General features: G+C 33.7%; 2 protein-coding genes across 8 annotated transcripts in view; one reads left to right on the forward strand and one right to left on the reverse strand.

Moving 5' to 3' along the window:
* LOC124452949 (voltage-dependent calcium channel type A subunit alpha-1-like) lies at positions 1 to 17,508 on the forward strand. Of its 5 annotated transcripts, none has more exons than XR_006950914.1 (42): positions 1 to 271; positions 2,373 to 2,478; positions 3,556 to 3,695; positions 4,053 to 4,168; positions 4,845 to 4,997; positions 5,168 to 5,379; positions 5,791 to 5,903; positions 5,979 to 6,094; positions 6,649 to 6,699; positions 6,764 to 6,902; positions 7,455 to 7,627; positions 7,702 to 7,814; positions 8,027 to 8,136; positions 8,293 to 8,424; positions 8,489 to 8,561; positions 8,640 to 8,763; positions 9,063 to 9,270; positions 9,400 to 9,442; positions 9,599 to 9,875; positions 9,969 to 10,101; positions 10,373 to 10,508; positions 10,727 to 10,786; positions 11,228 to 11,334; positions 11,442 to 11,550; positions 11,707 to 11,814; positions 12,193 to 12,245; positions 12,367 to 12,424; positions 12,500 to 12,600; positions 12,853 to 13,054; positions 13,292 to 13,456; positions 13,719 to 13,826; positions 13,917 to 14,372; positions 14,563 to 14,654; positions 14,714 to 14,870; positions 14,978 to 15,105; positions 15,263 to 15,359; positions 15,568 to 15,772; positions 15,847 to 15,966; positions 16,163 to 16,326; positions 16,482 to 16,611; positions 16,694 to 16,801; positions 16,942 to 17,508. XR_006950914.1 is itself a non-coding variant. In XM_047003612.1 (42 exons), exons 1-42 carry the CDS (start codon positions 66 to 68, stop codon positions 17,272 to 17,274), a joined length of 5,961 nt encoding a protein of 1,986 aa, XP_046859568.1. In that variant the 5' UTR covers positions 1 to 65; the 3' UTR covers positions 17,275 to 17,508. The 5 variants fall into 5 exon arrangements, 1 of the variants encoding a protein (XP_046859568.1); XR_006950915.1 differs by having other exon boundaries at positions 13,917 to 14,000; positions 14,181 to 14,372; positions 15,568 to 15,966; XM_047003612.1 differs by having other exon boundaries at positions 15,568 to 15,763; positions 15,813 to 15,964; positions 16,160 to 16,326.
* LOC124452955 (beta-1,4-glucuronyltransferase 1-like) overlaps positions 10,007 to 17,788 on the reverse strand; it is a 9,706-nt gene continuing 1,924 nt past the window's right edge. Inside the window, exon 7 of one of the 3 annotated variants that reach the window (XM_047003624.1) lies at positions 10,007 to 10,091. In XM_047003624.1, the coding sequence (XP_046859580.1) occupies positions 10,080 to 10,091 (12 nt within the window). In that variant the 3' untranslated portion in view covers positions 10,007 to 10,079. Of the gene's footprint in view, positions 10,092 to 17,381; positions 17,787 to 17,788 lie in introns of those variants that run through there. The other 2 variants (XM_047003622.1, XM_047003623.1) reach the window with 2 other exon arrangements.

The raw sequence follows: 17,788 nt of genomic DNA on the forward strand, positions 1-17,788 counted from the left end.
CGTAAACCTGAAACTGGTATATTCATCTCATCATATATGACAAGTGGAATTGTGATTTGATTTGAATGCAAAATATGGTGAAAAAACAACGATCTGTTGAGGACTCTTCAAATCGATCATCTGCGAGCGAAACTTTGGCTCGAAGATGGGCTGGATTCTCGCTTCGTGGGGAAAATCATTTCGTAGAGTCGAAAAAGGAAACTTATTCACTCCTCTGTTTGTCGATCAATCATCCTTTACGTAAATATTCCCTGCGTCTCGTCAATTCAAAGTATCCTTTTTAACATGATAAGTTCATCTTACTATTATATCTATACATATATATATATATATTTTCATGTGAATTTATGTGTTTATTTGTTAAACGTTCTATAGTTTTTATGTTTTTATGTCCTCATCCATTGTTATCTTGATCATTTTTGTATATTTGTATTACGTATAGTAGCTTTCGTAAACGAAAGCGTGAAAATCATATTTACTTTATTTTGCCATGCAAAGTTTCTAATTTTTTTCTCTTTTCTTTTTTTTGTCACATCCGAAAGCCACACAATAATGTATTGCAGTGTTGCTTGTGTATATATTGATTTGACCCAAGTAAAGAGTATAGTTACATATATATGACATTAACTGTAATTTTGAAAAATCGACAACGCAAAATGACGGCAAGCTCGTTTCAAAATGTTTTGTTTTAATGCTACTATCAATAGACATATAGTCATATAGATAATATAAATAAATTATGTCAAGTCATCTTGTCAATGAATACATGATCTTCATGACAGCTATGTAAAATAGATTTTACTAGACAGTGTAGCTACCTTGATGGTACAGTATAAATTATCAAATTTGCTATATGAGATGAATTTTACAGTGCAAGCTGTATTTAGCCATTCATTAAGTTTGTGCGGCTTTAGCCACTCATTTGTACGGTTTTTTACGTGTTTTGTGTGAGCGCCTTGCGGGAGGGTTTTTCATTTGTCATTTCAAGGATTGATGACTTTATGTCGTTATAAAATTTACAATTCAAAATTCCTCAGAGATAAAATCAAAAGCATGTTTCGTAAATGTTTTTGTTTGATCTTTTTCAAAAATTGTTTAATTTTTTCTTTGGGAGGGGGGTTAATATAATTAAAGGTTTAGACTATTTTCTCTCGTTGAAACTCTGTCCTCTTAATTTTCTTGACGGTCATGTAAAGGCATAACTAACTTTTGACAAAAAACTTTTCCAATTCATTTTAAATGTGCCCACAACTTGTTATAACTACTAGAATAATTATTTTTTGTGTACGAATAGGTCGGTGAATCGTTAGTATAATTAGCATTGAAGGAACGCGTATACGCTGAAAGTTATCGATATTTGTTAAAGAATGCCTTCATTTTCTTATCGTAGTTTGATTGCTTAGCAACTTATAACACGGCTACCGTCAAAACACTAAAGAAGAATGTGTTTTGTCTAAATTTGTGACGCTGTGTACTCTAAAATCCTTTGTTACTGATCACGTTTTACATATTTTTACTCGTTTGCCAATGTGTTTTTTTGTAGCTTTTGTGTAACTGCCATTAGTACTATCGTTAAGTCTTCATTTTTTGTAGTAAATTTAGTGGCACGTTGCGGTAAAGATATAGAAATATTTTAGCAATGTTTTTCCTTGTCAACCACGACATGTTTATGTTCTTTTACTGCCTGTATTCACTTTATCATTTTTTTGTAGTTTTTAATTTACTTGGGTTAACTGTTCAAGATAGAATAATCAAATTGCTTCTGGAATATGTATAATAATATCAAATTAAAATGAGATAACTTGCACCTGTCTTTAAAAGAACTGTGAATTAGCATGAAGAACATGAAAAAATTATCTGTTTTCACTTGAAAGTTTAACTACTTGTTATTTAGAATGCGTTTCATGTTGTCAGAATATTTTATAAACGTAACATCTTTGTTTGTAATATTTCCACGTTTGAAGAAAAAAATGTACAAAACATGATTTGTTTATGTCATGGACTTAGTTCTTACTGTATTGTCACGTAGTCTACTGTTTGCCATAGTAGACTATCATAGTTATATATGTCTATATATATCATAGTTATATAAGTCTTCATAGTTATAGAGAATATCATAGTTATATATGTCTATATATATAATAGTTATATATGTCTATATATATAATAGTTATATATGTCTTCATAGTTATAGAGAATATCATAGTTATATATGTCTATATATGTCATAGTTATATATGTCTTCAGAGTTATAGAGAATATCATAGTTATATATGTCTGCATAGTTATGTATGTCTACATCATCATCAGTTTTAAACAAACATTCAATACAATGGTAGAAACCGTAATTTCCTTAACCCGAGCTTTTCCAGACTTTTCGAATATTTTATCTTACTAACAATTGCAGCCAACTGTGTAGTTTTGTCATTAGACTCTCCTCATCCTGCTGGAGATTCTACAGATTTGAACAGACAATTGGTGAGTTTTCAATCAAAATACATCGATGGGTTTGTCCATTTGAAAACAGCAAACATGCATTCATTATTGCTCAAACATGAAGAAAAGCTTTTTTAAGCTTTTGCCTTGGGCTCCTGCTCAACTTCTCATTTCCATGTTTCTACGGCATTATCTCTCCTTATTTGAGTTTAGTAGGTAGCAAATTTCTTATTTCTGAATTTACCTGTGTGTGTAGCGTCTGGATGTTATTGTAAATTGTGTGCATTGTTCTCGTTTGGGAGAGAAAGTTAAGATGGTTTCTCATCCCTTACGCTGGTAAATCATATGTTCCACTTTAAGATGGTGGGTTATCCCTTACGCTGGTAGATCATATGTTCCACTTTAAGATGGTAAGCATTCCTTACGCTGGTAGATCATATGTTCCACTTTAAGATGGTTAGCATTCCTTACGCTGGTAAATCATATGTTCCACTTTAAGATGGTAAGCATTCCTTACGCTGGTAAATCATATGTTCCACTTTAAGATGGTTAGCATTCCTTACGCTGGTAAATCATATGTTCCACTTTAAGATGGTTAGCATTCCTTACGCTGGTAAATCATATGTTCCACTTTAAGATGGTAAGCATTCCTTACGCTGGTAAATCATATGTTCCACTTTAAGATGGTTAGCATTCCTTACGCTGGTAAATCATATGTTCCACTTTAAGGTGGTAAGCATTCCTTACGCTGGTAAATCATATGTTCCACTTTAAGATGGTTAGCATTCCTTACGCTGGTAAATCATATGTTCCACTTTAAGATAGTAAGCATTCCTTACGCTGGTAAATCATATGTTCCACTTTAAGATGGTTAGCATTCCTTACGCTGGTAAATCATATGTTCCACTTTAAGATGGTAAGCATTCCTTACGCTGGTAGATCATATGTTCCACTTTAAGATGGTTAGCATTCCTTACGCTGGTAAATCATATGTTCCACTTTAAGATGGTAAGCATTCCTTACGCTGGTAGATCATATGTTCCACTTTAAGATGGTTAGCATTCCTTACGCTGGTAGATCATATGTTCCACTTACAATTTCGTACTTTTTCATTTTAAGGAGGAAAGCGAATATTACTTTGTCGCCATTTACGGTTTTGAAGCGATCGTAAAAATCCTAGCTATGGGGTTTATATTTCATCCTGAATCCTATCTTAGAAACGGATGGAATATTTTGGATTTTGTTGTCGTTGTAGTCGGGTATGTAATCGAATCTTCATTTTAAAGACTTTTTATAAAGATGTACTTGGTCACGTACATGTGAACGCTTCAGTTAAGCACTTGACATAGCCATATTGAAGGATTTACATGTAATGCTTCATGTTATCATATCATTCCTGATGAAGATACAGGAGTGGAGAATATATATGCATTTGATTTTCAACATCATAGCACATATGATGAAGATGTTATGATGTCTAGCATATAAAAAGCCTCAAACACTTGCATTACACCCAAACAATGAACAAGATAAAAAGTTATTTTTGAATATCTTTATCAAGACAGCATGACATGATGAAGAAAAAGAAGATATTCCAAAATATATTGTTCTTTTAGATTTGTCGGGATGATTCCGGAATTGAGTCAAGAAACTCGAGACAACTCCGAAGGCATAAAAGCTCTTAGAGCCATACGTGTTTTAAGACCACTTAAGTTGGTGTCTGGTATACCAAGTATGTATAAACTTACAAAATATGTGTTAAATAAACTAGAATGTACGGCTCTCAAAGGTTGTCAAAGCCCTGGCTAGGTGGGGTGCATTTGAGTTGCCAATTTCATTACAAAATACTGCAAAGTTTTACGCAACTTCTGCGTTTTTGATGTATTATTTCAGTCAACCTTAAACATGTTTATACATTTTTAATTAATCTAGTAAATTATAATGCATTGTAATAAGTAGCAACCGAAATCTAATCCAAACTCAAGTTAACATATCTAGTTTGGATTTGAAAAAAAATACATCGTGAATCCATCCCTGTGTTCGATTGTCAATGTATATATGAAAATGAACGAACAGGAGAGAACGAGAACAGTCTTTAAACTACCTAAAATATAAACTAAGATAACGTGTGTCAGTGTAGGTAGTAATGAATGAACAACAGAGAACAAGAACAGTCTTTACACTACCTAAAATATAAACTAAGATAACGTGTGTCAGTGTAGGTAGTGGTGAATGAGCAACAGAGAACAAGAACAGTCTTTACACTACCTAAATACAAACTAAGATAACATGTGTCAGTGTAGGTAGTGATGAATGAACAACAGAGAACGAGAACAGCCTTTAAACTACTTAGAACAAACTGAGAGAAAAAATGTGTTAGTAATTGACAATGAGTTTTCTTTTTTCAGGTTTACAAGTAGTAATGAGGTCGATCGTTCGTGCTGTGAAGCCATTGATGCAAATTTTATTTTTGATATTGTTCATAATAGTTATTTATGCCATCATTGGTCTAGAATTGCTCGTTGGTCGTTTTCACAAAACCTGTCGGGTTGTCGAAACTGGTATGATGTTATCAGCTTGATAGCTCTTAAGAATTGAAGCACTTATTAATCCTTGTGAAATCTGAATTTATTTGCCTGACGATGTTTGCCGTACCTGATGGATCATTAAAAATACGAAGTACTCTTTACTTTACTTTTATAAACGTGTATTCCTCCATTCTTTGTTTTAGGCGAGATCGGCGATTCTCTGCTATCTAGTAGGCCTTGTGGGGATAAAGGTGGACGAGTGTGTGACAACGGGACAATATGTAAAGATCTTTACAGAACGTCCAAGTGGTCTGGACCTAATTATGGCATAACTTCGTTTGACAACATTTTCTTGGCAATGTTGACAGTATTTCAATGTGTTACAATGGAGGGCTGGACAGACATCATGTACATTGTATGTATTTACTTTTAGTATTTTTCATAAATCACCAAAAATTGTGTTGTGGGATGATATAGTTCTGCGTTTTGGTACATCATTATGAAAAAACTGTGATATTTTACCCTTAAAGTGATTGGGGTGTTGAAAACAGTGGAAGTCGATTTATCTATATCTATAGATATATGTATATATATATCTTATAATTAAAAAAATCCTATTGTTAATATGCCCTACTAACTTTTTGCTTTAGTATCGAGCACTTTTGCTCTGCAGATATATCTCAAATTATAGTTGTATATACATATTATGTGCCATTCCGTTTAACACTATATTCATAATGACTCCAGTACTTCAGCATAAAGGCGAGCGGCTTAATATATCGTATGATACTGTTCTATCTAACTATTTTGCTTTGTATTTCTTTAGAGTTTTGATGCCAGAGAATATAATTATGGCATCGTAACCTCTATCTTATATACATCTTTACTGATTATTGGCTCATTTTTTATGCTCAACTTGATACTTGGTGTTCTTAGCGGGTGTGTAACAACCTAGCTATATGATTATTATAGCTACTAATACTTCATCTTAGCTACGATTTTGTTTTTCTGCAGTGAGTTTGCAAAGGAACGAGAAAGAGTAGAAAATCGTCGCTCATTCTTTAAATTTCGTCGGCAGCAGCAAATGGAGCGACTCGTCTCTGGTTATACAGAATGGATCATGAAAGCTGGTATTGTTGCTTGTCAATTGCACAGTGCATTTATGAAATTAATACCAAAATAGCCATTACTGTGATTTGCGTGTACACAGATTTTGACTTATTACTTATTCATTAGTTGCAAAGCCAGCCGCTTCTTTACTCGTACAATGCAAAAGTTTTTATTACATGTTTGTAAATGTAGATCGTCCAGGTTGGTATAGTCCTGAGAAGGACTGTTTTTGTTGTTGTTGACTGACGTTTCGACAACCTTAGCGGTAGTCATCTTCAGAGTCAAAAATCTTTATTACAAAAATTTTTATGTTAAATTTTCTTTAGAAATGAACAATTTTTCCGTAAAATTTGCATGGTACTTGGTAGGAGTAAAAGATCAGGCTGACTTTGTCACTGATATTCATGCTAGTGTCTGGTTGTACAAATTAAACTATTAAAGCCATTGAAGTTGGCTGTCCATCGCATTGTACAATTTGTGCGACCAATTCAATGAAGAACTCTTCGTCTCTAAAATCTCCGCTTACAAAGTTTTTTCAAAACACAAAAATTGAATTGAAAATTTTCTTTTGCAGAGGAAATTATTATTAAAGAAGAGCAAAATGAAGACGAGAGACAAGCTCAGGGTAAAATAAAATTATTTAAATACTGCCTGAGAAACCGTCGTGTTCATTGTTGTACCTTACTTAGCTGCTCGAAGGATTCAGGAGCAAATGCAGCACAAACGACACAGTTTATCGGAGTCTTTTATGAATCTCATTGACGGAAACAGAGATTTACTCAATCATCTCAAAAATTGTCGAAAAGATGCGCAGTCATCGACAGACAGGTAAGAATTATTGGTAATTACAAATAACGTAAATGGTTTGAACCCGGGAGTATCGTTACATGTTTGTAAATGATGATCGTCCAGGTTAATAAAGTCCTGAGAAGGACTGTTTTTGTTGTTGTTGACTGACGTTTCGACAACCTTAGTGGTAGTCATCTTCAGAGTGGCTACTGCTAAGGTTGTCGAAACGTCAGTCAACAACAACAAAAACAGTCCTTCTCAAGACTTTATTAACCTGGACAATCATCATTTACAAACATGTAATTACAAATAACACCAAAGATTAATAAATTTGAAACTTTTTTTCTAGAATTGATATATAATAATATTTAAACATCTACGTATATTCAGTGACAAAAAAATAGTTTAAAAAAAGTTTAAAAAGTTGACTTATTATCATTTAATTTGTGCATGGAATAAGTATGTTTTCGTGTTTGATATAATATTCGTTTGTTTCCTTTTTCATACGAACGATTTCATGCATATTTAAGATAAACATTTGGTCTTTTTTCCTTGTTCATATTGAACTTCGAGTCCTTTTATGTAATGTAGTACAGAAACGTTACGTAAGCTGAAGAAAAAGATCAAGAAATGTCGAGTTTATGTACGTCAAGTTGTACGTAGTACTCTTTTCTATTGGATTGTTGTTATGTGTGTGTTTCTCAACACGTTGATAATCGCTCTGGAGCATCATGGGCAGTCAGAGGCTCTTACCGAGTTTCAAAGTATGCGCAATAGTCCAAATACATCTACAAATCACACACTTACATCCTTCTTACAAATTTTTGGTTCAATTTAGATACGTGTGAAATTGTTTTTTTGGTGATATTCATAACTGAGATGCTTTTTAAGATGTTTGGTTTGGGTCTTCATACGTATTTTTCATCTGCCTTTAATTGGTTCGATTTCATCGTAAGTGTCAAAATGTATGACGCCAATGACGTAAGTGTCAAAATGTATGACGCCAATGACGTAAGTGTCAAAATGTATGACACCAATGACGTAAGTGTCAAAATGTATGACGCCAATGACGTAAGTGTCAAAATGTATGACGCCAATGACGAAAGCATGGAGCACTACAAATCTATATGGTATGCAAATATTGTTTAATCAATCTTTTCAAGGTGGTCTTGTGTGGTCTAGTGGAAATGATCATTAAAGAAGTCGGAGGTGTCAGTCTTGGTATTAGTGTGTTGAGAAGCTTACGACTGTTAAGGATCTTCAAAATGACAAGGTGATGTTATGCTAATACAATATGGTAGTCGGAAAATTCTTGGTTTGTAAAGATAAAAATTAATCTGGTTGGTCGTAAATTAGACGTTATGTTAAATCTGCCGTCTAATGCATTTTTCCGTAAGGCTAACAAGACATGTATTAATTATTTTTTTAGATTTTGGAAGTCGCTGCGAAATCTTGTAACGTCGTTGCTCAACAGTGTTCGTTCAATACTCAGTCTTATATTTCTTCTTCTCTTGTTCATTTTTATCTTTGCTCTACTTGGAATGCAACTTTTTGGTGCAAAGTATGGACATTGATGTTATGTAGAAACAGAGTTCCATTTTTTTATGATTCATATTTCTTTCCAGATTCAACAACAAACAAGATCCTCCAAGGACAAATTTTGATAATTTCATACAAGCTATGCTGGCTGTTTTTCAGGTTTTGACATTATTAAGACATTAATATTTTAATACATATGTATATTCTTTTATTCAAGAAGACTGATTTCAATTATAGATGCTTTCTGGGGAAGATTGGAACACAGTTATGTACGAGGGGATTATGGCAAGTGGTGGTCCATATACAATAACTGGAATGCTTTCCTCTTTGTATTTTATTGGTCTTGTCATCTTAGGAAATTGTATCCTAAATTATTTTCAAAGCTTTTATTTAACTAAAGTAAAAGTATTATATCGGATGCAAGAATTATACTATATTTCTCTAATTTATAATTGAATGATTGTGAAATTATTGGTTAAAGTATTCTGTCGTTCTCTAGCCTTGGTATACCACGTATGTCGAGGATTTTTTACAAAATGTCATTACTTTTGATTTCAGTTTATTTAGCCACAAAATATTGGTGTTGTGGTATATTTTTTTGTTATAAACATAGCACCTTCAAACTCTGGTCTCGACTTTTTTCTTAACTTTTCCCTGAAGACACACTACTCAATGTGTTTCTTGCAATAGCAGTGGATAACCTTGCTACAGCACAAGCACTTACTAGAGACGAAGAGCGAGAACAGAAAGCTCGTGAGCTGGCAAAGAAACGCATCAAAGAGAAGCGGCAACGGGGATGGATGAAGGCGAAAAAGCAATTACCCGTCGTTCTTACTTTCAAAAATCTTTCGAATTTTCGAAGCTCTAGGTTAGTTTTTGATGAAATTTCGATGCGGACATGGAGCAAGATGATGTCATGTCGAAATTCTTTTACACCAAAATGTCTACGAAACTGTGAACAATTCATTTATTTATTCCTCATCTTTCTTTTTACAAGGCCGTCTGATCAACAGCGAAAAGGAAATGGGAATTCAATTGAGGTAGGGATGCTTATGTTCACAGTATATGATAACAGAAATTTTGAGGATCATCCTGTTCATAGAGGGAACTATCCGGTTCATTGAGAAGATTATCCGGTTTACTGATAAGAATATCAGGTTTACTGAGTGAAAATTTCTCTTTTTAATGTCACACAGGAGCCTGTACCACAAGAATCGCCAACACAAGAGACATCGCTTGATGAGGTGGCAATACAACTCGAAGGCATATCCGAGAATAGAGTACTTTCAGGGATGTATGAGATCACAGATGGGAACAGAGAAAATGTTCAAAGTGAAGGCAATAATGATATGACACCAAAAGTTAGTTTTGCTGACATTTTTCAACAAATAAAGGACAAAGATGTGCAACAGAGACAATTGGAGATAAACGAAGGGTCGGTTGCTGTGAATAAAGTAGAAAACAGATTTATCGGTAAGTATTAAAATTTTTGAAATTTTTTGGAAATATTTATTTTTTTGTTTCCATACAATGATATTTTATATTTTGTTTTTTTTGTTTTTTAAGAAGAAGGCATAAATCAACATGGTTTGTCAAAGTCTCTTCGGCATCCTGAGAAGATTATCGGTCGTCGTTTATTTCGCAGGAAAGTTCCCATCATTCGAAAAAATTCTCTTGTTATACTCTCTCCTGAAAATCCGTAAGTGATAATTTATAAGTAAAGAAACAATGGACAATGATTGTTACAACAATGGTACATGTAGGTGTCTCTTTCCCACTCCCTGCCCTTACGTTTTCGATAATTATATTGTTGTGTAGCTGTCATCTAGTTTAAGCAAAATTTATTGAACCTTATTATTACTAGAAAATTTTCTTTAAAAAGTTATCCATGTTATAAGCAGAAAGTACGTGCATTTTAAGTAAAATTTTTATGATAGAAATGTGTAATGCTATTGCAATTTTCTTTTTAGTCTTCGAAAGTTTTGTCATTGGATTGTAAACCTTCAACATTTTGATAATTTCATTCTTGTGTTGATCGCCATCAGTAGTTTGTCATTAGCCATTGAAGATCCTGTAAAACCTTACCATGAATCTAGCAGAAACAAGGTAAGAGTGTTAGTTTTTATGTTTACTTAACTTTACAAAGCTTTTTTGTGTTATTTTAGGCAATTAAACACGCTAATTTTTGTCCTTAGATGTATGTTGATTGATATTGCTTGTTTGCTTTTTACCTTCTCTTTTTAATCTGTACACTATCAAAATAATTAATCATGTGCATTTTAATTATGTGATTGATTGTACAATTGTATATGTCATAAATACAGGTTTTGTCGTGGTTTGATTGGTTTTTCACGATCGTGTTTGCTTTTGAAGTGATCATCAAGGTTTGTCTTTAAAGGTTTTATCTTTTCATTCATTACCAAAAAATCTTCGCCAGTTGCTTGAAACAGCCATAATGCTCAATATAAACCTTGAAACCCACATAATGCTTAATATAAACCTTAAAACATCCCTTGAAACCCCCATAATGCTCAATATAAATCTTAAAACACTCATGATGCTCAATATAAACCTTAAAACACCCATAATGCTCAATATAAACCTTAAAACACCCATGATGCTCAATATAAACCTTGAAACACCCATGATGCTCAGTACAAACCTTAAAACACCCATAATGCTGAATGTAGAATAAATTTAGTACTTTCAAACTTTAACGTTTCACAGTCAATTGGCAATGTAATTTCAAAAAGATCTATATAACCATTTTTAATTAGGCAGTTACTATGTTTTAGTTCAACGATTTACTTTGTTCATTTATAAAGATCATAGATGTCGGTGCCTTTCTTCATAAAGGATCGTATTTTCGGGATCCTTGGAACGTTATAGATACTGTTGTCGTTTGTGCTAACATCGCCACTTTGGTGTTAAGGTAAAAATCATAATCAATGTAAATTCAGATAGCTCCTCGTACTTTACCATATAACTTTTTAGTAGCTAGTTTTTTCTTGTCAAATAAACGCTTTACACTCTGTTTAGATCATCAAGTTCAGAAATAATTCCGAGTGGCAAGGACATTTTAAAATTACTTCGTGTTCTCCGAGTTCTTCGTCCCATTAAAGCCATAAACAAGTCCACAAAATTGAAGGTAGGTTCTTCAATGTCTGGAGCTTCTCATTCTTATACAACTAGTCAACTTTTTAACAAAACTTGATGGTAGGCATAATTTATATTCTTCAACTTTCTCAAAGGACAGATCTCTCGTTTCTTTTCTTTAATATATATCACACAATATCTTTATCAGACCGTGTTTCAATGTATGGTGTACTCTTTAAAGAACGTCATCAACATTATTTTGATCACGTTGCTTTTCCTATTTATCTTTGCTGTCATTGGAGTTCAGCTGTTTCAGGTAAGAATATCTTGACTGTTTTATATACTTTAGTACGAATCGAACGATTGTAAACGTTTATGAGAAAATCTTACAAAGTCCGCTTGAGAAACACTGTGTAAGGTTGTCAACATGACTCCAGTTAAGACGAATACCGTAGAGATCAGCATTATCTGTGTCCAATAACTATATCGCAGGATTGTCGTTCAAAAAAAAAACAACGCAGTTGTTTGCAGCGATTTTTAGTCGACAACATTGAAGATGACACATTTTTTGAACCCTGTAGTGCATAATTACAACTTTTCAATGCTTTTGAGTCTACAAAAAATTGTGGAGCCATTGCTCTTTTTAAACGTAGAAACCTTCCATAAGATTTTCTTTATATATTTTTTTTTCAAGGGTAAATTGTTTTATTGTACTGATCCATCAAAGAGAACAAAAGATACGTGCAAGTATGTTCAACTTTTGTGTGTATTTTCTTACCATTTAGTAATATTGTAATACATCGAGCACTTTAGTCATAAAAGATAGATACATTATGATGCAAACAAGAAGAAAACTTTTTTCATTCAGAGGCAAATTCTTCAGTTATTATCGACCGGTTCAACATGAAAACTTTGTATCGTATCGCGTGAGTTCTCTTCATTTCTCCCATTTCTATCCATGTTCACACTTGCCTTTATTCAATCGTGACTATACAATTTAGGTTGAGACTCGTGAATGGAAGAATCGTGTCTTCAATTTTGACTCTCTTCCTCATGCAATGTTGACGTTGTTTTCATCATTGACTGGCGAAGGTTGGCCAGCGTAAGTCTTAACGATATAGGAACGTGTGCAACAATGATTATTTATTCAATCTAAAATCGACTTCTTTTGTTTTATTAAAGAACCATGTATCACACCACTGATACTTCTTTTGTTTTATTATAGAACCATGTATCACACGATTGATACTTCTTTTGTTTTATTATAGAACCATGTATCACACGATTGATACTTCTTTTGTTTTATTATAGAACCATGTATCACACGATTGATACTTCTTTTGTTTTATTATAGAACCATGTATCACACGATTGATGCGACTGAGCTAAACATGGGTCCAATTCTTAACAACAACATTCACATGTCAATTTTTTATGTTTGTTTTGTGGTCATGTTTTCGTTTTTCTTCATCAATATCTTCGTTGCTTTGATCATTGTGACGTTTCAAGAGTCCGGAGAGCGCAATATAGTGCCGTGTGGTCTGGATAGAAACCAAGTAAGTTGCCATGGTGCAAATCTTCTTGAATATAAGATGTGTTTTTACGTCGAAAGAATAAAAAACGCTTTACTTACGTTGTTCTAGTCTAAAATATAGATCTCCAGATACCATTTTGTTTGGCCTCTCTGAGTTTGAAGTCCTGTGTTGCTTTATATAGTTATTCAAATTGCATGCATTATATAATGTAAAATTGTCACGAGTTTAGCATTCATTATGACGGATTTTCTTTTTCAGCGTGCTTGTGTTCAATTTGTTATCAACGCGAAACCCCGTCAGCGTTTTATGCCCGAGGATGAAAAGACAATTTCTTTTAAGATATGGCTTCTTGTTGAGTCACAACAATTTGAAATAATCATAATGGCGTTCATTGCTTTAAATGCCATCGTCCTCATGATGTCAGTGAGTTTCACGTTTCTTTTCAATTTTTTGTTTACTTCGAACGTTTTAGGTAGGTGTGTTCACAGAGTGACTTAGATGATCATTTACTTTGGTTAAAGTACATTGTACAAGAGAATATTATATATTTCGTTATATGGTCGTGTAGCCTTTCTAGAAATCTATTTTTGACAAATGTTTTATTGGGAAAATATCAGGAGAAGCTCATATTATGGTTTGAACTTTTTGAAGCTATCAAGCTTGACATTTTCTTGTTTATTTCCAGTATCATGGTATGAGTGACGTGTATCACAATACGTTGCTCTATTTAAATACTGGATTTACTATGATCTTCACGGTTGAGGCTATGTTGAAGTTGATTGCATTAAAAAAGGTATGAAAATATCATCGCTCTTTATTTTTTATGAAATTGGTGTGTTTTTCTTTATAACTAGTATTTTAAATCAAACTTTGGATTTTTTAGAATTATTTTCGTGATGGCTGGAACGTGTTTGATTTTATTATTGTTGTCATCACATTTTCAGGAGTGATCTTAAGTTTTGTGAGGGTAAGACATAACGTGTTTACTTTCACGTTTTCCCACCCCCATTATCGTGTATTGTTAACCTTTTCTCGTTTTTTGCAAGAAAATTTTTCGAATACTATAACAGTAAAAGATTTACAAAGGCTCATATTTCTCCACGAACGAAAAACATTAAAATCATGCTCATCATCCTTTCTGTCGCAGGATACCCAAGACATTCCTATAGATCCAACTTTCTTCCGTTTATTTCGTGCTGCCAGACTTATCAAACTCATTCGTCAAGGCTACACCATTCGCATGCTTCTGTGGACTTTCTTTCAATCATTGAAAGCCTTGCCGTATGTTGTAACTTTGATGGCCATCTTGTTTTTCATTTATGCCGTAGTTGGAATGCAGGTGATGAACTGATTTCTATCTGACAGAATGTAGAAACTGACCAATTCATGACGATACGACCAACCTTCCATTGAACGAATGTTTAGGATTGCCATTTTTTTGTATCTATTTCAAAGTGTTTTCATGACTATCCTGTTATTCTGAACTTAAGTGCATGTGTCAATCATTTCAACCTGTTCATTTTTTTTAGCTATTTGGAAGAATAGAACTGGATGATGCCACAAATATAAAGCATCACAATAATTTTCAAACTTTCCCGCGAGCATTGCAAGCTTTATTTAGGTAAGAAATTATTCCGCTAATTTAACCTTAACTATTAACTCAGTCGTATTCGTTTATAGAGCGGCGACTGGTGAAAGTTGGCATCTTGTAATGAAGGATTGTTTTGACCACGCATTGTGTGACAGTGACGCTGGTCTAAAACCGGGGGCTCATTGTGGAAACACAGCAGCATCTATAATCTATTTCTGTTCCTTCTATTTCCTTTGTTCTTTCTTGGTATGTTTGTCATGTACAATTCTAAACGTGGGTTTTATCTTCATTATACATGTACAAAATACGATCAGCTTGATGTGCTAAACACATCGTTTTTTATCGTCTTTTAGATGTTGAATCTGTTCGTTGCTGTAATTTTGGACAATTTTGAGTATTTAACTCGTGACGAGTCCATTTTAGGCCCACATCATTTGGACGAGTTCTTGAGGGTATGGTCCGAGTACGACCCTTCTGCCACGTAAGTTCAGAAAAAAAATTCTTTCATACATGACGTGAGTTTGTGCAAACAAATCTCCTTATATATACGTTTAAATAACGTTGAAATTTTGTGCTCGTTTTGCTACAACTAATAACCTCAAAACCTCATGTAAAAACTTCATGTTATTACGTTAAAGTGGTCGGATAACACAAAAGAATGTTTATCGTTTGATGTGTGACATGTCTCCTCCTGTTGGCTTTGGGCGAAAGTGTCCAAAATTTCTTGCATATAAAGTAAGTATGACGTGAATTCAATTGTTGCAAATATTTACTGTAACTTGTATATTATATGTATTTACATGATTTGACTTCTACACAATAAGTGTTTTATGTGAATGTGCTATGAAATTGTGCTTTACTTTGCTCAGTTTTAACTTAAAAATCTCGTCACTCTCATCAACCCAACCATTAAACTTAACTTTTAATTCCTTTTTTTCATTAGCGTCTCATCAAAATGAACATGCCCATTATGGGTGATGGAACTGTCTTGTTCACTTCCACTTTATTTGCTTTGATCCGGACTGCACTCCGAATCTATAACAGTGGCGAACCATCACGACGTGATGACGAACTTCGACGAGTTATAAAGAGGTTGTGGCCGAAAATCTCTGTAAAGATTTTGAATCGAATGATACCACGTGATTCAGGTTTTGAAGCACTTCTTTTTTATTTTATTCTGTTTACGAGTTCATTCAATGAAACTATGGAACATTCATTACAGTTTAAGCTCACAACAATTAACAATTGGCAAAGTTTACTGCGCGAAATTAATTTACGAAAATTTCAAAAATCGTAAAAGGAAAGAGAGAGAGATGGCGAGTTTAAATTATGAGCAAAAAAGGTAAACAAAAGTCTACTTTGAAATTTGCTCTAAAGGTTGAATATCCATAAATGACCCTGAAAGTACGCTGTTCACCTCAATTGCCTTAGCCCTAAATAAGTGTGTTGTTAGCTTGTGTATAGGTATTTTATTAGCTTGTATATATGTTTCGTTGATTTACTGTTTAATGTTCGTATTTTTATATTGTTTATGTAAGAGACAACCTTCTCTTTTTCGTCGTTTAATGGGGGCGTTAAGAACGACAGGATCTGTTACTGAAGAAGAAGGAACTGGAAAGTTGGATTACCTTGAGCCACCAGAAATGCCATATTTGAATCGAAGACGTCGATCACAAACATTAAATACTCCACCTCTTGCTTTGTAAGTATAGTTTAGACGTACGTAGGTGTTCTTACTTTATTAATCCTAACTTGTTATTTTGATTGATCTGATGCAACTACTTCAAAAAAATTCAAATCAAACCCAGTCAATGTCAGAGATCATTCTCTTGTAATTTTGTTTCTCCGTCTGTTTAGGAGGGAAAAAGTTAACAACTCGGTAAAAATGAGCAAGAATAAATCAATGAGATTTTTTCGTAAGTCTCACAAGAAAAGAATCTCTGATCATCAATCAACGGCAAGCCCTTCTGTTGTGTCATTTATTGAGGTGATGTTTTATTGGATTTCTTATCTTTCATACTCCGTACAGAATGCTGCTTCATACAGAATGGTTCGTGTGTTTTTTTTAGGAAATTCCAATGAATGTTACCAAAATAAATCCCACAATTCAAAACGCTGACAGCGGTTGTCAATCGTCATCAAAACCAAGAGCTTTTACATTTGATAATCATGCCATGGTAGGTTTTGTTTTCGTCTTAATAAATAGTGATTGCTTCACGACAACTGTCTTTTTTACCCATCTATAAACCAATAAATAGATAACACAAAGGATAAACACCTTTCATTAAGTGTTTTGGTTCAATTGATTTTGACCTAGAGTATCGACGATGAGAACTATGTATCCAATCTTCAAAAGAATACAAGCAATTACCGTGGAACATGGCCTTCTCTTACTCCCGCGCTCGTAATACTCCAGGTTCCCACTATAGAGCGAACTCCACATCCACCGACACCGCCTGCATTAGACCCCTCTTTTCCCGACGTTATACGATCAGCTGAAGCCAGTCCCAGACCTTCGTTATCTTCATTTATACAAGATTCAACTCTTATAAGGGAATTAAACGAGAAAATTGCAGAAGCTGTGAGCAGAGGTCAAAGTCCGTATTCTCTGTATGCCATTAAAGATGGAGATGAAACTAGCTGGTGTTAATGATGAATGCAGCAAGTGATCCACAGTTTCTTCCTTTAAGGTATCTTGGAATAAATAAACCTGTTCAGCGGCATTTCTGTCCAGCGGCAATTTTCATGTTTCAACAATTTTCAATTCCCTAAACTCTTTTCATTAATTCATTTGCTGGACGAAAGGACAATCTAGCATTTCGATTTGTACATATTTACACTGTCAATAAAACTTCGGAAAAAATATACAATTTACAATTAAAAATGAGGCTAAATAAGAGAAAAGATTTTTTGATCATTAAAAACCTAGGCGCAGCTCAGATGACGTCAACATCGATTTTTTGAAAAGGGATATTTCTGTTTTAGTTCAGTTTTTAAATTCCTATAAAGTCTCCTGTTTCGATTATTTTCGTCGTTTTTCGATGAGTGGAACGAGTTTTTGTCTTTATATCCAAGATGAAGAAGAAAGCCTCGATTCAAAATAAAAAAACGATATCGAGCCATATGAAGTTCACAAGCATGACTTATTCTGTTGAAGCCATACT

Source organism: Xenia sp. Carnegie-2017, unplaced genomic scaffold, assembly GCF_021976095.1.
Source record: "Xenia sp. Carnegie-2017 unplaced genomic scaffold, XeniaSp_v1 HiC_scaffold_25, whole genome shotgun sequence".
NCBI lineage: Eukaryota > Metazoa > Cnidaria > Anthozoa > Malacalcyonacea > Xeniidae > Xenia > Xenia sp. Carnegie-2017.